Source organism: Arachis ipaensis, chromosome B6 (genome assembly GCF_059453495.1).
Source record: "Arachis ipaensis isolate K30076 ecotype BB chromosome B6, ASM5945349v1, whole genome shotgun sequence".
Taxonomy (NCBI): Eukaryota; Viridiplantae; Streptophyta; class Magnoliopsida; order Fabales; family Fabaceae; genus Arachis; species Arachis ipaensis.
The window spans coordinates 144,762,696-144,786,877 of record NC_142441.1 but is presented as its reverse complement, the minus strand read 5'-3'; the positions used below and the strand labels follow the sequence as shown (position 1 = coordinate 144,786,877).

The window sequence follows — 24,182 nt, the reverse complement described above, 5'->3', positions numbered from 1 at the left end:
AATATTGAATATGAATGTTGAACAAAAACAAATATAAAATATAAGAAAGTATGAGAAGACAATAATTTTAATATACAATATATATAATAAAATTAAAAAAAATTAAAATTAAAAATTAGATCATTAATTAATTATTTAATTTCAAATTTTAAAATTTAAAAAATTAATATTAGCTAAAGTCTATGACTCACGTAATGGTTATTTGTGGTTGTGTAAGCAGCTATTTGGTTGGGAGGAGCGGGAGAATTGGCTTTGGCTTTGGCGTCAGCTTGTTCTGGAAAAGCATAAGTTTTTGGCTTAGTTGTGTCTTAAGGAGGCTCTTCCTACTGCAAGTTTTCGCTTTAGAAGAGGGATGTTGTAATCGGATAAGTGTCCAAGATGTCTTTCTAGCCAGGAACTGGTTTTACATTGTATTCGGGATTGTCCAAAAGCTCAGCTTGTTTGGCATAGGTTGGATATTTCTTGTCATCCTTTGGATTTGAAGAATTGGTTCTTGTATCATAGCAGAGAGTATCCGTTCAAGTTCTTTTCGGGACTTTGGTGGATATGGAGAGTAAGGAATAATGACATCTTTAATCCTCATGAAACTTGGCCTCCGGAAAAAGTGATTTGTCTGGCATTAACTTCAGAAAAGTAGCTTAGGAATATTTTTGAATTACAACGTCCCTTCCCTCTACTCTAAATGGTTTTTGGAATCCCCCATCCATTGATACTTTTAAGATTAATTGTGATGCTAGTTATTTTGGTTCGGGTGATAGTGTTGGTTTTGCTTGTGTTATTAGAGATTGTAATGGGAGTTGGCAAATGGGGTGTTTGGGAATGATTGAGAGTAATAGTATTCTTCAAGGATAATTGTTTGCCATTTGGAGATGATATCTCTTAGCTTGGGATGTGGGTCAACGATATGTTATTTGTGAGACAGATTGTGTGGAAGCATTTAATCTTGTTACTCAAGATGGTTTTGGGTTTATTGATTCATTGGTACTCAAAATAAGAGATATCATGCATTGGAATTGGCGTGTTGACTTTCGTTTGATTATGAGATATGCAAACACGGTGGCAGATACTATAACAAATATGGCGATGAAGTTACAACTTTCACATGTGGAGCTTCTTTCACTTTGGGAGGAGTTTAAAAGTAGTCTTAAATGGGACTGTCCCTCTATTTAAACAGTTCATTGTTTTGTTTGTTTTATTTTTCTTTGTTTAGTTTATTTCAGTCACACAAAAAAAACTCATTCACACTACATACAGTTATTCCTAATCTCACCATAATCTCCAATACACGTCTAAAACTCGCTGTCATCTTCTCTAGTCCTCACATCGCGCCGCTGCACTCCCTGCCGGCCATACCGATGCCGCCGCAGCCTCCCACCGACACCGCCTCCACCTCCGCCGGTCAGCCGACGCGCTTCGCCCTTTTTTTCGCTGTTCTCACGCTACTCTCCCGGCAGCCATAATCGCAGACGGCAAGTCCTACCTCCCCGTCGCGCTTTTATTGTGCCAGGTTCGTCTCTCTCCCGCGCTGAAAGCCAATGTCAAATTCGTTTTTAACCATCGCCGTCTCTCTCTTTTCTTGACCAACTTTCTCATCTCACTTGGATTATCAATATGTTTGTAAGTATCATATATGATTTTATTTGTTATAACTTTCGAGGATGTTCGTTGTGTTCATTTTTTGTATTTTAAATTTGTTTAAACAATACCATTTGTCCCATGTATTATTTGAATTAAAATGACTATATATTTTTGGTAGGATTACAATGAAATCAAATTTCTTGAAATTTGCAAAGGTCCTGTCAAAAATATCGGAAAAATAGTGTCAAGAACGACTGAAAACTGTATTAGTGAAATCACAACATATTATAGGATGATGGTCAGTTTAGTAGATATACAAATGGTTATTTTAATTGTTATGTGAATGATTATTTTTATTGGATTGAATTTAGTTATATATAATTAAAATATGTTAGACAATTTATTAAGTATGCGGATGATTATTTTTATCTTTGCGTGGATGGTTATTTTCACTATGGGTGAGCGATGCCGGTGGTGACGTGTGGCAAGCCAAGCAACAACGGTGAAATAGGATGATTATTGATGAAGGTGGGTCGGGGGTGACAGCCGATTGTGAGAGAAAAGGGTATTGGAGTAAAATGTTTTGATAAATTAAGATTTGAGATGGTTATTTTTTTGGAATAATTGTATTTGGGCCAAATTCAAAACTCATTGTACACGTTGTCAAGATTTCTCATTGTTCCCTATCGGATATTTAGTATAAAACAATAAATATGATATACTTAATAAATAAATATGATTTAAAAAATAACAATTTTCTTAAGTCTTTCCTTTATTATTTTTATCAACTACACTTATACAATAAACATATGGAAGAAGAAATTCTACCATTAAAAACTTATACTATAGTTTTTAGGGTTTCTCTATATTTGTTTTATGTGTCAAATTTATTTGTTAGTCGCTCCTTCTATTAGAGAAATTGAGAAAATTTGTGATAAACTTTGTCTTCTCTCTGTTTATTTTTTTGAGTTGAGAGTAAAAGGTTCAACAAAAAAACTAGCAAATCAAACTTCAAACCGATCCAGTTTCAGCTCTAAGACCATTTAAGGTTGAAAACCAGCATGAAACTGGTGAGAACTGGCAAGAACTAGTTCACAAAGAAAACTTTAAAATTTCAGCGAGCATGGTTTGAACTCAAGGTTCCAGCTTGTCACCAAGCTATAATACTTTTTAGTAATAAATATGCTATTTAATTAATATATAATAAAAAAAGTATAAAATTATTTTATATTATTTTAACTATATACTCACTTATTTTTAAAGTAATTATATTTTTTAATTATGAATAATTATTATAAATATAAATTTTATTAAACACCTACAAAAAAAAAACAAAAAATTTTATTAATTATAACAATTTTTTTATGATAACATAATATTTATTAATGTTATTTTTCAATAATTGCACATAGTATATAACAATATAATAGGTATGGAATAATCAATTAGTTATTAAAATTTTAAAAATAATGGTTACTATGGTATAAAAATAAAATGAAAAAATATTTATTACGAAGAAGGAAATATTAAAATTTTATATAATTATTTAAGTAAAACAGATTCTATTGGTTCAATCAGTGATTTATCGGTTAAATTAATAAATTAATAAATCAGCAATTCGATCACCGATTATGCTTTAATTCCTTCAATTATAATTTAAGGACCGCCGTGATCACTAGTTTACCAAGAATGTTATTCGTATACTAAAATCAGTCACCAATATATTTGTACATATGTGATTTAATTTATTTTTAATATGCATTTATATTTGAACATATATTTTATACTGATAGCTGATTTTGGTATACACTTAATATAGTCACTAATTTACTCGTAACCATATGCGAGTTAGACTCATTTTAAGCTTTTTGAATGCATAAGACAGTTTTGCATTCAAACAACCATTAGGTAGGTGAACATTCTGTGATTTGTCATCACCATTCAAAGCCTCAAAAGCTAAAGTGAGCAATGTGTACAAAACTTGGTGAAGTACAGTCAGACAACAAAACCAAGAGTAAAATACAGGTAACTTGTCAAATAATACAACTTACCGGTTGTAGATTATTCTCTCTTTGGATAATTGAACATTTCACATTTCAGTCTTCTTTTTCGATCAATTTCCAACATCATTGTCCCCAAAATTTCTCTGATAAAGTCCAAGAGGTAAACAAAGGGAATGCCTCAACGAAAAATATTTTCAGTAAAAAAAATCGCCAAAATTGTCAAGTCACGAGTTGAGACATGTAATCTATAAATTATAAATCACAGTTTCACAATTCTCAGTATAATATCAACACTATTCCTGTTACAGAACCAACAAGGGAAACAATACCCATATTTGCTTCCTTTATATTTGGTTGGAGGGTAAAAATTGAGTAACAAATTCATGAATGAGCTTCGTGCATAATTTTACACATCAAACTCGTTTATGAAAAATCACTCCTCATTTTAGCACCCCAACCGAACATACTCATAGTTGGTCAGCCTCCCGAGATAAGGGGGGCAAGACAGCTCGCAACAACAGGCCATCACTAAACGAGGCTGCCCTTAACTATTTTTCTCCCCTGAACTAGCCACTTCGGATACTTCTTCAATCTCAGGGGTAGCAGTATCTAAGGGATTATTGCTTTTGATTATGCTGTCAGCAGCAGAAGCACTAACAGTTTTAACTACTGCTTCACCATCATCTGTTTTTGGAAACCTCATATTTGGGGAGTTACCACTGGAGACACGCTCATCTGATTGCTTTGGTTTGTTTAAGGCGCGACAGTGTGGGCAATAGTAAGTAATAAATGGGAAATCCTCCTTCCGAGCAAGACCTGAAGAAACACAAGCAGATAAAAACACACTTCCTGCCACTGTATTCATGACACAATTGGCAGCTACACCACCATTTTTCAAGGAAATATATATAAATTGACAAAAGCCAAACCCAGAAACATGAAATAAATTCAGTGCACTTACCATTATGCATATGGCAGTTACCGCATATGAGTGCATATGACTGTGTTGGATCCTCACCTACAAGCAATGCTGCGATTCTAGCAATCCACCCATCTTGTGATGTTGAACTTTGAGGTTGGTGATGTTCAACAACTACAAGCTGATTGTGCTCAGAAGTAAGGGTTTGATCAGTTCCGGCAGCACCAACTAGTTGTTGATCAGGAACATTTGGAGTAGATGTCCCAGAACTAATGGATCTAGAATGCACTGTTTTCCGATTTCTAAGTCCACTAGACCTTGCAGGATCAGCATCAATGCTCTGCCCTGTTGGAGCAGCAGAGTTAGATTCATCTCCCACGTACACTTTCAAGCCAGAATCTGCACCCAACTTGGATGCCAAAACAGTTGCAGCAGCTGCCTTTGCTGCTGGATCTGTGTCATATCTCTGTGTAGATCACAAACTAAGTTAAATGGACAGCATTATTAAAGCAGTTGCAAACAACTACCATCCTAAGTTGCCTTCCAAGTTATACAATTCAAAGGACAGGACTATACTAAATTGAAACGAATTGGTTATATGTGATACCATTAATTTTTTCCCCTTAAAAGAAAAATTTCTCACTGTTAGCAACTAACATAATTGACATGCTCACATTGTTGATTCTTAGAGAAGGGGAGAAAAATAAATAAATAAAGACAGAACTCAAGAATATGAGTATAAGAAATTTCATTGTGTCCAACACCTTAGCCCATTTGGTATGCCTCATACTACAAAGAGGCTACTAAGCTCTTACATCATCAATATTGGGTGCAAAGCTTTATAAGCAACGTGATGTATAGGTCTTAGATGTTTTGACAACATCAATATAACGTAAAAGATGTTGAGTGCAAAATTCAGGCAAAATATAATCTGAGAGTACAAATGGTACTTATATCCATAAAAGTGCCTTCTTTATACTGATGATAATCTCAACTAAAAGTAACACAAATCAATCCCCACATGACCACCAAAAAGTCACTAGTTAAATGACTAAATGTTAGAAAGAACATAACAAAGAAAGGTAATCTCAACAAATCCAAACATAGAATGAAAACAAATGCCAGAGAAAAAAAACGTGGCCATGCCAGAAATAGACAAGCCGAAATTTCATATTCAACAGAAAATAACAATGTGAAATTGGGCAGCCAAATGGAAAGAAAAATGAAATGATAAATTGACAACTATAGAAAAGGAAGATGCTTAGTAATTATTAGTTGTTCCTAAGAATAATTATGTCATTTTCATTATTGACAATTTTTGGGTGAATAGTGGCAAGAGTCGTTGTGGCAGCAGTACCAGCCAGCAGGCCTTCTATCGGGACAAGGAAGGTCAGACTTTGCTTCTTATCAGGTGGACAAGTCGTGGGGGAAACATTTGTAACCCAATCAAAATGTTGACCAGATTTGACTACACAGTTATGCAAATGCATCAGCCACACGGTTAGATCTGATGGCATTTGCATACATGAGAAGATATTTCTTAAAGATGCACCATAGTTAGCCAGAGATTTTGATATTAAGGAAAATGGACAGACCAGTACAAACCCAAACAAAAACATTCATTCTGTTTCAAGCAACATGGAATGAAGTTACTGAAATACACCTAAAAATTGTTGCCTCAAACAATCACCTGAATGAGTTGTTGAGTAATGTAATAATTTGTCTTTTCTTTGAGCTCATCAATTTTTGCCTGCCTTTCAGCCCGAAGCTTTACAAGAATTTTCTGGTCCTTGCGATCACCTATAAAAATACATTTATATAAATATTCAGCAACAATGATCAGCACATGATGATCTACCAAATCCTAAAAACATGCATCTGTTGCAAAAAAACTGAATTATCAAACAGAAATCCAACGCTACAATCATCAGAATCATAGGAACAAGTTTCTTCATTATGAAGCTGAATATCAAATCCTGTTGCTTCAAGCATATTGTCTCTACCCAGAAGATCCATTCTAGATATTTGTGCACACACTTCCAAGCTTCAAATGAATATAAAAACTTATCAAGATCAAACACTTCTACTAGCATTAGCTGCAATATCACACTGTCGGAATCAACTAGAAGCACACAGAAATTCATTTTTAAAAAGCATCTATCCATTATAGCACCCACATACTTTTCCACTGCCATAGATAAGTAACTGAACGCAATAGCTTAGCAAGACAAGTTTGTTGAATTAAATGGCACAAAAGACTCACCTTTGAATCCTTATCACCCTAATTCAGAAAGAATAACTATAATACGTTCTATTATAATACAAATGATAGCAGCAATTCTAATGAAATTGAAAACTTCAGATCTCTTTTCATTTGAAAATTGTATCACAAACAAGATCAGAAGAATCTACAACTGCAGAAGCCATCAAATTTGGCAGTAAGAATTGGAACACATTAAATTTGAGGAGCATTTCTTGTCCTAGACACAAACTGCGAATTCAGCAAAACTTGAATAAACTCAATTACAGTAAATTAGACATACGAACCACTCCAATCTTATCTAGATGAAAAAGAAAAAAGAAGAGAGAAACAAGGTAGCTATTGCAACATTGCAAGATACAAGTTAGCTGTAAACATTTCAACACTTACGCATCCTTGTGAAGCTAACATACGTTGAATAAACAGCAGATGACAAGGCAGGCAAAAGAAACATTGGCAAAACTCGGATTGCTCTCATCTTCCAATTCATATCCATTGATCTAGTTGTCATGATTGCAAAACCTACAGCAACGGCCTGGGAGATGAAATCGTTTAAATCCAAATTGTCATATTTCAAAACAATAAGAGAAGAACGTCTTTTCCCACTATATAGGGGGTCACCTACACTGATCAGGTGACTCCATTCTATTCTGTCATATCCCTATACTGTCAAAGTTTTATATTTTTAATTTGATCTTTGAGATAGCTATCATGAGTCGTAGTTTGTAGTTTTTCGCATTTCAAGTTCAAAGAAACTCTAGCATAGAATGGCATGTTAAAATACACAAATTCATGTGAGAAATGATTCATGACAAACAAAAACACACAAAGATAAACCCATTCAGCCAGCAATGGAAAATGTACCTCAAATATAACAGAAATTATGATGATCTGGCGCGAAGTTCTCCGCCACGACCGGTTTCTCCGATTGACCCTGGCCATAACCGCAGCTTCCTCTTTGGAAATATACTGCAGCCTCTTCTCGAAATCATCGCTACGTCTTCTGAAAATCCCGTTCCAAATTCGAGAAATTAACCCCTGCTTCTTACTCTTCTTCTTCTTATTATTCTTTTCCTCCTCTCCATCACCAACAACAGCAGTGGCACCAACACTTTCCTCTTTCTTCTTCTCACCTTCTCCAACTACCTTATTCTCCTCACCCATTCTTTTCCCCTCTTTCTTCTTCCCTAAAACCTCAAACAAAATAGAAAAAACAACCAATTAGGGTTTTGTTGACTGAATTTCGCTGTTAGCTATGATACGGCACCGTATTGGTTGCGAGTAAGTGAAAGGTCAGCAATTCGTTAGGGAAAAGAAGCGACTAAGAATGTGAAGGAAAGTGAGTGAGACAAAGAAAGTGGGATTAACGAACTTGGATCTGAGAAGGTTCGAGAATCTTGTGGTACTGTGGTTGGTGGATCTATCTTAGGGGGAGGGAACCAGAGTGGGAAGCAAGAGGCTTTTAAAACGGGTTTTTGGGTTTCCGTTTCGGGGGGTTAGTTAATGGCTTAATGCCTTTTCCCACACGCGGGACACGGCAAAGCGTGCCACGCACCTTGTACTTCACGCTCTTGCCAACATTATTGCAACACTTCAATAACATCTCATCATCGTATGAGCTTCCATAAATTACTCGAAAATGATGGTTAAGTAGTTTAGTTAAATGAATTAAATATTTAATTTTTTTTAGTTATTGTTTTTATATAATAAATTATTATTTTTTTATATTTATCCGTTTAGGATGAGTTTAGTAATTAGTCTTGTTATTATCTTTAGTAATTAGTATTGTTATTAAAATTATTATTAATAAAATTTTTTAAATTATTTTAATAAAATCCATAATTAATGTATTACAAATTTAAATTTTATATTTTTTTATAAAAATATCTTCAATCGATAATTTTAATATATGTATTAGTTAAACTCTATTTTTATAAGCGGTCGATTTTTTTGTTTTTCTAAAATTGTAATATTTTATTTAAAATGATTATAATTTTGTTAAATAAAGTAAAATAAATATTAATTTTATTAACATAACTCAAAAAAGTAATATTTGATAAATTATTTTTAAAATTTATATTATTATATTAATATTAAATTAAATATAAGAGAAATTTTTAATTTTTTGATTTGTTAACATTTAAGTTTTTAAGAATTTGAAAATACATTTAAGTCATTAATCTTCTTAAATTCTTGACACATTGATCTTTAAGTCTAATTTGTTTTATTCAAAAAATTCTCTTGCCTTTACTTCTGTATCGACTAAATTAATATAATAAAAGCTACATTTGATTTTTTTGTTGGATTTAACATACTCAAGTGAATAAAGAAATTAATATGTCTAAATTTTAAAAAAATTAAAATCTTAAATTTATTTTTTAATGACCTATTTATTTTTTTTCTAAATATAATTAAAAGTAATTATATTTCTACTCTTATTTTTATTATTTTTCTCTTTTTAGATTTCGGAGATTGCATACCACATGTCATGGGTGGTTCACTGAACTTCCCCAACCCCCCAATAAATGAAGACCATGTGTGACAAATAAAATTAAGAATAAATAATTAAATGTCTCTCAAAATTATTTATTTTTTAAATTGATTTTAAAAGATTTTTTTATTTAAGTTTGTTTTTAAAAAAATTTAAATTAATTATATCAGTGCTTTTGTGGTTTCTAGTGATAACGGATCATATCATATACTTAACTGTTTTAATACATGATAAATTTATATAATTAAATTAAATTTAATTTAATTTAATTTTAAAAATATTAAAATTTTTAATTTAAAATTAATTTGAATAATTTAAAAAATCGATGATTTTTTAGAAATAAATTTGATTTGTAAAATTTAATTGAATGACTGATGAGGTGGCATGTTATTATTGGTCACTCATTAAATAGGTCAACTGGTTAGTCAAGTGATATGTCATCAAGATTTGGTACATCGTGGATAGATAAGAATGTGACAATTTTGGATACAAAGTTAAGAAAAGTAATTAAAGTTACTGTGAGAAATAATCTTTTAAAAAATTATTTTCTCTTAATAGATAGTTAGATACGTCACAAATACAATAAAAACTATAACTATTTAGTTTTCTAATAAAAATATAAGTATCGTTACATATCTAAATTTTTTTTATAAACTAAATTCAATCGAGTTAAATAATAAAACTTAAAATAATAATAAGCATAACTGATTTTTGTTATATTAAATTAATTTAGTTGGACTTAGTTAACAAAAAAAATTTAAATATATAGTATTATTCTAAAAATATGTTTTATTAAATATTTTAACTAGTATCCTTAAAATACTTGTGAGTTGTGATCAAAGCTAACGAATATAATATGGAAAAGTTTAAAATTGATTGCAATTTGATGTGAAATTTGAAAAAAACAAAGTATAAAAGAAAAGTTCTAAATTGAGTACAAAAAATTATTACTTGGAAATGATAAATTACACGCACACACAAGAAGTTTTTTTTTATCGTGAATAAAATTCATGGTAATAGAACATTACTTTTCAATCAAAAAATGACCAGAAACCTAAACTCCCAAAATCTGAAATTCTGAGGTATAATTTATTTTTTTCTTTTGCAGAAATAAAAAATAATTAGTTATATATTATTTAAATAAAAAATAATCATGGTGGAGCAGCCTGATTATGAGTAGAATCATGCCAAGTCTCCAATTTATTTTAGAGTAAATAGTGTGGTTCTAATTCATTTCTTTGGGTAAAAAAGATACCAAGGTAAATAAACTCTATAAATATTGGATAATAGGTTCCTAGAGATAAAAAACTATATTGAACACAGCAGTACATAAGAATTCATTCCGCCAAGATGTTATGCTAATATTTCAACGAACTATGCTAAAGTAATTAGTAACCTATGATGCAGAGATACTGACACGGACACGGACACGATACGATACGGAATACGCCGACACGCGGATTTTAAAATCTTACATGACAAGGGGATACGCATACATATAAAATATAAAGTATTTTATAGATAAATTATAATGATATTTTGATATTTTATTGATATTAAAATATAAATTAAAATTTTTTATTATTTTCAATGTCTTATTTTAATTATATCAAGTATTTAAAATATTTTTTTATTTTAATAAATAGTAATATATACTATATCTAAATTTATTTTAAGAATATATATTAAGAATAAGACCGGACACGCTGACACGTGATGGTATTTAGGTGTGTAAAAGCATGTCCAGAAAATTTTTTTTTATTTTTTATTAAAATACGGTTGGATACAGCAGACACGCGTGTTGGACGAGTGTCGGTGAGTGTCGTGTCCGACACGTGGACACGCGGACACGACAATTCAGCGAAGTGTATGCGCTTTATAGTCAGTAACACATGAATGATGAATGCAATACATTACGCCCTTCGTTAGGGTAACAAATGGCTTTTCAGCATTACTTCATACACACTCAGCTAATGAAATTTCAGTGCTCATAAGAAGACAAACCCTTCAAGGCAACTTTCAAAATATGCACATTCCGTAAAACAGAAAAAGAAGATACAAAAATTTCACAATAAAATTGGACAGATCACAAAATACATGTATGAAGGATAAACAAAATGATACATGGATATCTAGTGATGGTAGTTCTGTCCTTTCAAAATTGTCCATGACCTACAAAACAAAAAGACTGTGTTACGCCACTAACAATTAAATAATACAATCCAAAAACATGAACAAATAGCATATCTTAGAGATAATAACTGACAGTGGTTCGGGGGTATAAATAAACTATAGGAAACTATATATATGAAAAAAGTTCAAAATTTCAGGTAGTAGAGAAAGCTAGAAAACAAAGCAAATGGGTTATAAACAATTGAAGTCAAAAAGCATATATTTATAAACAACAGGCTAGGCAGGGAAGTCAAAAGCCTCCAATATGTGCTACTCTATCATCCTGATGTTAAACTTTGTTTCAAAAAGATATGGAACATCAGAAAAGCAGAACGAATTGGAGATTAAGATATTGTCACCTGTAGAGCTGTTCCATGAGCACAAGCAGTGCGATTTGATGATTTAAGACCAATGAAGACAGCTTGATAGATTTGTTAGCACGTTCCCTCATTTTTCTCCCATGACCATAGGGCCCACCGATGCAAAAAGATAATCTTGAAGCACCCTATGAGAATGCAGAAATCAACAAAAAAATTAATTTCTTTACATGAATAGACAGTAATAGAGAATGGAAATTGATGTTAGTAATTTCTCATCAAAAGAGAAGCTAAACAACAAGTCATCTTGGAACAAATAATCCAAATCAAAGTAGATTTAGGTACTTAAAAGAAGACAAACCTGGTGTGAAAATATTATCAAATTACTGAGTTAACAATTTACGAATTTAGGTTCCCACTTACCAGATCAGGTTTAAAAAGATTACGATTTGAATTTTATGCCATCTAAGCTCCATAGGCCTAGTGGCCTAGTGTCTTAGCTGAGTCAGCGTTCAATAGCTGGATCATACAAAGTAAAATATATTTGGCACACGTCATGGTGGCTATTAAAAGCCTTTTATCGATAATAAAGGTAATTCACTATAAAGCAGTTGGCAAAATATTGGGTTAATTATTGGCGATAAGCCTCCGGCCCCAATTCTCCTTACTCAACATGGTGCCATGTTAGCGGACATAACCTCGTCAAATACTTTGGAATAGGGTTAATTATCAATTGAGTACCCGAAAAATTAAGTTGCTGATAAAAAAAGTCTCCAAAAAATGTTATTGATAAAATAACTCTTAAATAATTTAAAAATACGATAAAAATAACTCATAAATATTATATTTTTTGTAAATAACAAACAAAGCTTTTATATTTAACAAACTGACTTATCCATTAAATCTAAATATTTATAGCAACATTTAAATAAATATTTAGAAGATATACAAAAAAATTCAAAGCAAAATTTGATCTCTAAATTTTTTTTTATTTTTCAAAAAAATGTGATCATTCACAATTAAATTTTTGAGATAAAGACAAATAGGTCATTGACCTTTTGATCCGCGGGACATTTAAGTCCTCGAGAATTTGAAAACACATTTAAATATTTGACCTTTTCAAAACCTGGACATATCGATTCCTCATGTTCACTTAGGTCTGTCAGACCCAACGGAAAAATCAAATGTGACTCCCATTTTACTGACCTAGTTGATACGAATGCACACATGAGATAGTTTTTAAAATGGGACAAATCATACGCAGGGATTGATGTGTCCAGATTTTGAAAAAGTCAGGGATTTAAATATATTTTTAAAATTTTCAGGGACTTAAATGTCCGCATACCAAAAAGTCATTGATCGATTTGTCCTTTCCTCAATTTTTTTGTTTAAAAATTCACTTAACAAAAAATTATCAAATTTTAAGTATCAAAAGATCTTATTTTCCTAATAATGATTTAAAAAATTTGATGTCTAAAGTCATTTTTTTAGAATATATTTAATATCTAGTTCTTTTGTCATGTTTTTAAATCTTTCAGGGACTTATTTGTCGTTAGCATCTTTTTGGGTTTGTTTTGTAAGCGATGCAAACTTTCGGGTACCATTTTGATAGTTTACTCCTTTGGAATATTAGTAAAAGACTAACATGATTGATAGGAAATTAAAAACACTGCCAAGTGTCAGAAACATGAATTGAAAGGATTGTTGTACTTTTACAAAATTTAACATTAATTTACATTTTCGACAGCATGCCAAAGGTCTTTAACGAAAGAAAACTTGTGCTATTTCAATGCAGTGCCAATAAGCGCATGCAATAATAACGAAATACTCATGGATCAAAAACGAAAGAGAAAGAGATCATTTATAAGACGTTCTTACCGTATTTCCAGCATTACCAACCAACTCTGCCATTTCCTCGGATCTTATGTCTTGTCCACGTTCATCCAACATCACAACCTGTTAGTGCAGGTGTGTTGCAAACGAAACCTAGTTAGCAGGGGAAACAAGCCCAGTTTCTTGCTATAAAACATATATAAATCTGTGACTCTCACTGTATCTTGAAAATAGGAACTGCAAGCATGTTCTGACTTCCAAGCAAGGAACAAACATAAGGGAATGGCATTACGTGTTTGTTGCATTGGAACAATGTCAATCGTAGTATATATGAGATTGAAATACAACAAAAATTTATGATTTACATGGAAACATGCTTTGAGTTAAAGGTGTGGTGTAGTCCATTGGTGTAACACTATCCCTAGCAGGAGACAAACCTGGATCAAATTTCTATTTCCAAAGTCATCAATAAGTTCATGAAAACCATTAGCAATTTCATCAATGACATTAGCACCAACATCTACATTTAACTTTAGTTTGAATACATTGTGAGATCAACAAAAGACACTAAGCTTGAGTACTGTACAAACATATTACAAAAAATCTATAATTAGGGTATAATTTAGACTCCAAAGTGGGGCAAGGAGGAGAAAAAAGACAAACAATTCAAGTAAGCTTCAAAATTAAAGGTGTGTTTGTTTTGCCTTATTTTTATCTTTTTGGAGTTGCAAAGTCACTCGTTTTAAAACCTAAAACAAGCATGGCCTAAATTGCAGAACGTAAGGAAGTATCATAAGCAAACAGTATACAGTCTCAACCTGAAACCAATGCCGTATGAAATTTGATTTACTATCATCATGTCAAGTAGGAACAGAATACAATTTCAAGTATTATTGTAATTTCAAGTAGGATGACAAAAATATTATTATAATTTCAATTCATGCATGTTGAAAGACTATACCCAATCATCAGACCTTATATGGTTCATCATTGCTGCATCTTCGTCATCAACCTGAGCACGTTGATCACTGCAATGCAAACCAAATTCCACTTTTTCCATTAGGCATCAATGAAAATTTCAAGCTTCTTGTACCTAGAAGACAAGAGGTTTCAGCATGCATGCATATATTCACAATGCACCTATGTATCTCAGAGCCTAAGATACTCAATAGACACAGAAGTACCAAACATCATACAATATTGACACAAGGAAAATGCTGAATTTTGATAAGAGAAAACACAGATACAACATACATATAATCAAAATTTTAAAGATTATATATACATACAAATAAGTTCCATCTCAGGCTTATTTTCTTATATCACTATTAAAATTAATTACAAACTTAAAACAAATTCTAATGTGTAATTTCCTTTTCAAAATCCAATGACCCTCTCTATTTGTTTTCTATCATGTAGCTGAGAAAACCAATTTCTAGACTTAACCGCACATGGTTGCGTCATGAGCAAAATCTGCATGACAAAGTCCTGAGCAAATTTTCATCGGCGTGTTCTATCATTTAACCTTCTACAGAGTAAAACATGCATGTGAAATTTTGACACGAGAGAAACACAACATCGAAATGATTGTAGTAATGCGCTAGATGCAAATTCGAAAAAACAAAATTAGTCATTTCATTAGCTCGACAGAAAATGAAACTTGATATACCCCTGGGCCTATCAGATGATTGAGTTAGCAACCTATTCAAATAGGTCGTACCAAAATTGTTCAACTAAAAATAATAGAGCGGAGAATTCACCGTGCATTTCTAGGGTTTGGCCGAATTTGAACATCTTCAAAACTGCAATAATACTTTATCTTTTCAGCATACTCATCAATCATGAGTTGGAGCTCCCGTGATCGCTTCTTCCCCACTGATAATACACGTATGGGAACTGCTCTCTATAAAAACCAATTTTTTTTATTTTTTATTTTCTAAACAAAAATAGCATCATTACTATTTCAAGATATGAAGGGATTCACGAGATGCAACTTCGAGACAAAATTGAACATTTTAAAATTTCAAAGACCAAATTAACTTGAGGTACTAAAATGAGCATTTAGGCCATAATCAATTGGTAACTGATGGTAAAAGTAATTGAGAGAGGGAGAATTGTTACCACAGATTGAGCGGCGTATTTGCATTTTGTAGCTGAAAAATGTTTGGAATAAGAAGAATTAAAGAGTGCGGGATTTTGGAAGATTGGGGATGCAAGAATTAGTGATATTTAGGGAATAATAAGAACCTTGAAAAGGATTCGAATGCGCTGAATTGAGGTACACTGCGGTGGCCATGGCGAACAGAAGGAGGAGACGAAACAGTGCAAAACGCACAGCGCAAATGCGTGATTTGAACCGTGTTTCTTTGAAAGAGGATATCTATTGTGGAAAGTTACCGGTATTTTGGAAAATTTAAAAAAAAAATATGTTGTGGCATATTTTTGTTATAAAATAACTAAATAAATAAATAAGGAAGAGGTAATATAAAATAAAATATAAATAGAAGACTCTAATATTAATATAAGTAACTTGATAAAATACTTTATCTATTTATATGCAGTAACATAAAGATAGATAAAGAGAAATTATTAATAGTGTATAAAGAGAGAAGATAATTTTATTGTTGTAAAGAGGAAGAGAAAGAGAAGTATTTGTTATTGCTGTGTGTAATATTGACGGAGGCTTAACCTCCTTTTATAGGCATAATGAAGGAAAATTTTCAACCTTCATTAATGTACATTCTTTCTTGGTAAAATGAGAACTGAGTCATTCAGCCATGATATTAATGGGCATCCATATCTATTGTGTTTATCACAACACTCCCCCTTTGATGACCATTCGGATTATTGCCTCGTTAAAACCTTACTAAAGAAAAATTCAGTGGGAAAAAAAACCTTAGTGAAGGAAAAAGAGTACAATATCCTTTGTGATGGGGACTGCCTCATTAAAAACCTTGTCAAAAAAAACCCAATGGGAAAAAAAACCTTGACCAAGGAAAAAAGAGTACAGTCTCCCCCTCTTGCTGACATTATTTAATGTCTCGAAATCGGCGCATCCCAATCTCATGTACCAGTCTTTCAAAGGAGGATTTCGGGAGTGACTTTGTGAATAAATCTGCCAGATTGTCACTTGAACGGATCTGTTGGACATCAATTGTCCCTTATTTTGAAGGTCATGAGTGAAGAAGAATTTGGGAGAAATATGCTTTGTTCTATCGCCTTTGATGTATCCGCCTTTAAGTTGAGCAATACATGTTGCAGTATCTTCAAACAGGATAGTTGGAGCTATCTTATGATCAATCAGTCCACATGATGACAGAATGTATTGGATCAGACTCCTCAGCCAAAAACACTCGCGACTAGTTTCATGAATCGCCAGTATTTCGGCATGATTAGAGGATGTTGCAGCAATCGTCTGTTTCGTGGACCTCCATGATATAGCTATTCCACCATATGTAAACAGGTATCCTGTTTGAGATCTCCCTTTATGTGGATCAGACAAGTATCCGGCATCTGCATAACCAACTAGTTGTGACTTGGATCCATAGGGATAAAACAATCCCATATCAACCGTCCCATGAAGATATCGAAAGATTTGTTTGATTCCACTCCAATGTCTTCTGGTTGGAGAGGAACTATATCTTGCTAGTAAATTCACAGCAAATGATATATCGGGTCGTGTATTATTAGCAAGATACATTAGTGCTCCAATGGTACTAAGATATGGTACTTCAGGACCAATGATATCTTCATTCTCTTCTTTGGGACGGAATTGATCCTTTTCCACATCCAAAGATCTTACGATCATTGGTGTACTTAATGGATGTGACTTATCCATATAAAATCTCTTCAAGATCTTTTCTGTGTATGTTGTTTGATGAATAAAGATCCCACTTTTTATATGCTCGATCTGCAGGCCGAGACAAAATTTAGTTCTTCCAAGATCTTTCATCTCAAACTCTTCTTTTAAAGTTTTTATAATTGTTGGAATCTCTTCAGGAGTCCCGATGATATTTAAATCATCAACGTACACAGCAATTATAATGAACCCAGATGTAGTTTTCTTTATGAAAACACATGGGCAGATATCATCATTCTTGAATCCGTTTTTGGCCAGATACTCAGTAAGATGATTATACCACATTCGTCCAGATTGCTTTAGACCATATAAAGATCTTTGCAATTTGACTGAGTATAACCCTTGCGAATATTCATTAGATGGTTTAGATATCTTTAGTCCTTCAGGGACTTTCATATAGATATCCCGATCTAATGAGCCGTATAAATAGGTTGTTACCACATCCATTAAATGCATATACAGTTTATGATATGCAGATAAACTGACCAAATAACGCAATGTTATCGCATCCGCTACAGGGGAATACGTTTCTTCAGAATCTATACCGGGCCTTTGTGAAAAACCTTGTGCCACAAGTCGGGCTCTATACCGCACAACTTCATTTTTCTCATTTCGTTTTCTCACAAATACCCACTTATATCCAACAGGTTTTACATCTTCAGGTGTACGGACTACAGGTCCAAAGACTTCACGTTTTGCAAGTGAGTCTAATTCAGCCTTCATGGCTTCTTTCCATTTTGGCCAATCATTCCTTTGTCGACATTCTTCGACTGATCTTGGCTCAAGATCCTTAATTTCATGCATGATATCTAATGCCACATTATATGCAAATATTTCATTGACAATTGTCTTATTTCGGTCCCATTTCGCTCATGTAAAGACATAATTTATCGAGATCTCGTCATTTTCACAATTTTCAGGTACTTGAACGTCTTCTGGCGTTATATTAGAATTTTGGACAACTGCAAGTGTCTCTACTATGTCTTTTTCAATAGGAATATTATTTACCTCTTTTCTCTTTCGAGGATTTTTGTCTTTGGAACCGACAGGCCTGCCACGCTTCTGGCGTAAATTTGCTTCAGTGGCTACTTGTCCTACTGGGACATCAATTCGAATTGGGGCATTTTCCGCTGGTATATAAGATTTAGTTATCCTCTTTGTATCGGAAAATGCATCAGGCAAATCATTCGCTATTCTTTGCAAATGTATAATCTTTTGAACTTCCAGTTCACATTGCCCTGATCGAGGATCTAAATGCATCAATAATGATGCATTCCAGTTAAGCTCCTTTTCGGGAAGCTTATTCTCTCCCCCTAATGTTAAAAATTTTGATTCATCAAAATGACAATCCGCAAACCGGGCTTTAAATACATCTCCAGTTTGTATCTCAAGATACCTCACTATAGAGGGAGAATCATATCCAACATATATTCCCAATTTTCTTTGGGGTCCCATTTTGGTGCGATTAGGTGGTGCAATGGGAACATATATCGCACACCCAAATATTCTTAAATGGGAAACATTTGGCTGCTGGCCAAAAGCTAATTGCATAGGAGAGAATTGATGATAAATCGTTGGCCTCAAACGAATAAGTGCTGCGGCATGTAAAACTGCATGCCCCCAAACCGAGGTTGGGAGATTTGTTCTCATAAGTAAGGGTCTAGCAATTAATTGGAGGCGCTTAATAAGTGATTCTGCTAACCCATTTTGTGTGTGAACATAAGCTACTGGATGTTCAACACTTATTCCATTAGCCATACAATAAGCATCAAAAGCTTGGGAAGTAAATTCACCAACATTATCAAGACGAATTGCTTTGATTGGATTTTCTGGAAATTGTACTTTTAATCGAATAATTTGAGACAGTAATCTCGCAAACGCCAGGTTGCGAGAAGATAATAAGCACACATGTGACCATCTCGAAGATGCGTCTATTAGGGCCATAAAATATCTAAAAGATCCACATGGTGGATGAATAGGTCCACATATATCACCTTGAATCCTTTCTAGGAATTCAGGGGACTCAAATCCAATCTTTACTGGTGATGGCCTTAAAATTAACTTTCCCTGAGAACACGCAGCACAACAAAATTCACTAGTTTTAAGAATCTTCTGGTTCTTTAGTGAATGTCCATGAGAGTTTTCAATAATTTTTCTCATCATGGTTGTTCCCGGATGACCCAATCGGTCGTGCCAAGTTATGAACTCGTTTGGGCTAGTAAACTTCTGGTTTACAATGGCATGTGATTCAATTGCACTAATCTTCGTATAATACAACCCAGATGAAAGTGAGGGTAATTTTTCTAATATAACTTTCTTATTTGAATCATGAGTTGTGATACATAAATACTCATGATTTCCCTCATTCATTGTCTCAACATGATATCCATTTCGGCGAATATCTTTAAAGCTCAACAAGTTTCTACGAGACTTGGTAGACAACAGTGCATTATTTATTATTAATTTTGTTCCTCCAGGAAACAAAATTATAGCTCTTCCGGAGCCTTCTATCACATTGTCTGAGCCAATAATAGTATTAACATATTCCTCTTTTGGCACAAGATGGGTAAAATATATATCACTTTTGAGAATAGTGTGCGAACTTGCACTATCCGCAAGGCATACATCTTCATTACATATCCTTGCCATTCTCTTCAAAAACAAATAATAATAAAATGAGTAGTATGAACAGTTAAATTGAATACTTGATCAGAATTATTTTTCTAAGAAACACTGTACATAAAATAATGTCATATACTAAAATTTTATTTTAAAATTTGACACATTTAATAATTTTAAAATTCATAAACATTAATATTTCATTATTTATGTACATCACATTTGAAACTTAAATACATAGAAAATAAAACTTAACAATAAGTTCTTTACATTATTTATTTACATATATACTTCACAGTCCCACATATTAAACTATTCCATCATTGATCAAATGACCAATATTTCCTTCAGGATCCTCAAAGAAATCAGATACATCATAATGAGTGGTGGAGTTCTCAGCATCATTTGAGACAAAATTTGTTTCCTTTCCTTTGTCGTCCTTTTTCAAAGATGCCTGGTAAAGATCGACTAGGTGCCTTGGGGTACGACAGGTACGTGACCAATGGCCCTTTCCACCACAACGGAAACACTTATCCTCTGTTGATTTATTCTGCCTGATATTCCTTTCTCTATCCCACTTCTGGTGAGATCATCTCTTTTGAACATAATTCTTTTTCCTTCCATAATTTTTCTTATTATTAAAACCTTGTCATTTACCTCTTCTCGGGTAATTTGCCACATTTACTTCAGGAAATGGGGCAGCGCCAGCTGGGCGCGCTTCATGATTTTTCAATAACAACTCATTGTTGCGTTCAGCAACAAGAAGGCAATAAATTAACTCAAAATATTTTTTAAACCCTTTATCTCGATACTGCTGCTGCAGGAGCACATTCGAGGCATGGAAGGTTGAGAAAATTTTCTCCAACATATCATGATCAGTTATTTTCTCCCCACACAATTTCATTCGTGAGGTGATTCGAAACATTGCAGAGTTATATTCATTTATAGATTTAAAATCTTGTAAATGCAAATGCGTCCATTCATATCGGGCTTGAGGAAGTATCACCGTTTTCTGATGATTATACTTTTCTTCAAGGTCTTTCCAAAGATCTGCAGGATCTTTTAATGTAAGATATTCATTTTTCAATCCTTCGTCAAGATGACGGCGAAGAAAAATCATGGCTTTAGCTTTATCCTTTTGGGATGCATTATTTTCAGCCTTAATGGTATCTCCAAAATCCATTGAATCAAGATGGATTTCAGCATCTAATATCCATGATAAATAATTGTTTCCAGATATATCAAGAGCATTGAATTCAAGATGAGAGAGTTTCGACATAATGAAAAATTTGTTACCTGAGTCTTCCTAAAAATTTGATCAGAGTCTCGTGCTGATAACGTGTTATAAAATAACTAAATAAATAAATAAGGAAGAGGTAATATAAAATAAAATGTAAATAGAATACTCTAATATTAATATAAGTAACTTGATAAAATACTTTATATATTTATATGCAGTAACATAAAGATAGATAAAGAGAAATTATTAATAGTGTATAAAGAGAGAAGATAATTTTATTGTTGTAAAGAGAAAGAGAAAGAGAAGTATTTGTTATTGCTGTGTGTAATATTGACGGAGGCTTAACCTCCTTTTATAGGCTTAATGAAGGAAAATTTTCAACCTTCATTAATGTACATTCTTTCTTGGTAAAATGAGAACTGAGTCATCCAGCCATGATATTAATGGGCATCCATATCTATTGTGTTTATCACAACAATTTTTATAATTTTCTGAATGTGAAATGCCTACCGAATTTATTGTTTATGGTTATTATTTTTAGGGATTTTTTTTATTTAAATTAAAAATATATAATATTTATTGATTTAAATAAACGTATAAGTATTTACTTAAATATGTTTTGGGTCATGTTTCGAATGCAGTAGGGTAAATTATACTAAATGAGCGTATCTCGGATGCACTATTACTGTGTTATGATACGCCACGTGCTAGTCATATGTCGGATGCACTTGAGATATGAACAAAACTAGATCTCGAATATAGTGCATCCGAGATATGGCTTTAATCAGTCTAAACCCACTGCATTCTAGATTTGCACATTTTTGTTAATCAGGGGCAGTGCATCCGAGAGACGGCCTAAGCCGTATATAAATCCACAGCATCTGAGAACAAGGTGGATTGGCTTCATTTTTTTCTAACTTTTGAGATTCTACACGTGTGGTTTTGAGAATCTTCACGAACTATGACCCCTTGAGCATATGTCCGCACGTGAGACATTAATAGACTGAATGATACTTGTCACGTAGTTGGAGTGTTGGACTTTGAGGTTAGTGTTTTATGGGTTTTTTTTTTATTTAAGAGTAAAGTATTGTTTTTGTCCCAAACGTTTGGGGTAAATCCTATTTGTGTCCCTAACGTTTAAATTGTCCTATTTGTATCGCTAACGTTTGTAAAAGTGATTCAATGTTATCCTGCCGTCAATTACACATCATGAACGCTTTAGTTTGAGTTTTAAAAATCTCTTCTTGAAGTTAGAATACAAATGTATGGGATAGAATCGATGATCCACTCCGAAAAATAGCTCATCAAAAGTTGAAACTAATTCCTACAACATTTACATAATTCACTTTTCTAGGGACATAATTGAATCTAAACACAAATAGTAGGTATAATATTAAAATCGAACACATCCAAGTGAGACCTAATTAAGAATGAATACATTCAAGTGAGAATAATTGAAAATATAATTTGATTTGTTAGTATAATTGATAGTAGGATAACATTGAATCACTTTTATAAACGTTAGGGATACAAATAGGACGATTTAAACGTTAGGGACACAAATAGGACTTACCCCAAACGTTGGGGACAAAAACGATACTTTACTCTTTATTTAAATATTTACACATCTAGTTAGATCGGTAAATGTTATATTTTTTAATTTAAATAAAAAATTCGTGTTTAATAGGTTTGGATTTGTAGATTTATATAATTATCTTGTAATGCATTTAGGGTGTTAGCTTTTAGTGGGTGTGTGTGTTACATTTAATGTAAACGCATAGGTAGGTGCATTATAAGTTGTAGTACTATTTAGGGACAGTTAATGGTTTAGCTGTAACTAATATGCGTTAGTTATTTGTTTTGGAAATTGCAGCGACCACGGTTACTTTTGTCACGCCATGTGACACTAGGTCTCCCGCTGCCACCCATCCTGCTTCCCTATATAAAGGAGGCTGGATTTGGGCATGCAGTAGAGTTACAGGACTTTTTGTTTGACGGGTGCTTGATCTCTGTATTTGTCGAGCGGTGGAGGCTGGAGACCCATATGTTCCACCATCCGTGGGGTGAGGCCAGCGTTACGCTCGACGATGTTGCCTACTACACTAGACTACGCACTGCCGGAGAGCCTGTTGGGGTTGTACCAAAGACTTCCAGCGGTAGTATGGACACCCGACATGGGAGTGGGTACCATCGACGGTCATCCGGATCTTCACCCGACACAGGAGTACATCACCTGGTGGCAGCAGGCCTGCAGAATTCGACATCTTTCCGGCGATGACATCCTAGCAGATCACAGAGCAGCAACCCCACCGGCTGATATCCTCCCTGCAGCCCCTGGTCACAGAGATGACATACAGTTACCGCACGATGCCCCAGATCGGAGGCGACGGGCCAGGAGGCGACCTCGCGATGATGTCCGGAAACTAGCGCGGCAGGCACGTGGTCTGCGCGCCCGTAGGGACGGTGGGCATCCTCATGATGGAGACTAGCAGTTGTCAGACGAGGAGGCTGAGTACGCCCGACAGGAGGAGGTACATGAGAATGTCATTTTCGATGCGCATGCAGAGCATCCCTCCGACGCATTTTTCGCTGCCCATGAGGCTGACGTTGCTGCGAGGCTTATGCCGGGTACCTCAGCCCCTGCTCACCACCCGACTGATGACAGAGCTTGGGAGCAGCCCCAATTCGACATTGGATCCGATGATATGATAGACATCGATGACATGTTCCAGATCATCGGGGCACCCAATGATGTAATGGATGCCTTGGCCAGTCGTTATCGCCACAGGAGAGACGACACCGACATTCCTGGGACGTCGAGTGGTGTTTCCATCCGGCATGGGACAGCTCCTCCAAGGCACTATCAGACTCCTCCTCCACCACTGCACTAG

The 24,182-nt window shown here is 33.8% G+C and overlaps 2 protein-coding genes and 1 pseudogene across 2 annotated transcripts; 1 reads left to right on the top strand and 2 right to left on the bottom strand.

Moving 5' to 3' along the window:
* Positions 1-3,797: 3,797 nt before the first annotated feature.
* Positions 3,798-8,395, bottom strand: LOC107605143 (uncharacterized protein At2g24330). Its single transcript, XM_016306909.3, has 5 exons — positions 7,625-8,395; positions 7,151-7,295; positions 6,191-6,300; positions 4,543-4,966; positions 3,798-4,397 (listed from the first exon to the last, which is right to left on the bottom strand). Exons 1-5 carry the CDS (start codon positions 7,922-7,924, stop codon positions 4,126-4,128), a joined length of 1,251 nt encoding a protein of 416 aa, XP_016162395.1. The 5' UTR covers positions 7,925-8,395; the 3' UTR covers positions 3,798-4,125.
* Positions 8,396-11,148: 2,753 nt separating this feature from the next.
* On the bottom strand, positions 11,149-15,950 carry LOC107605144 (methyltransferase). The gene is made up of 7 exons (XM_016306910.3): positions 15,821-15,950; positions 15,695-15,726; positions 15,334-15,476; positions 14,535-14,601; positions 13,619-13,696; positions 11,783-11,928; positions 11,149-11,423 (listed from the first exon to the last, which is right to left on the bottom strand). The coding sequence occupies exons 1-7, from the start codon at positions 15,867-15,869 to the stop codon at positions 11,384-11,386; spliced, it is 555 nt and encodes a 184-aa protein (XP_016162396.1). The 5' UTR covers positions 15,870-15,950; the 3' UTR covers positions 11,149-11,383.
* Positions 15,868-24,182, top strand: LOC148563036 (uncharacterized; annotated as a pseudogene).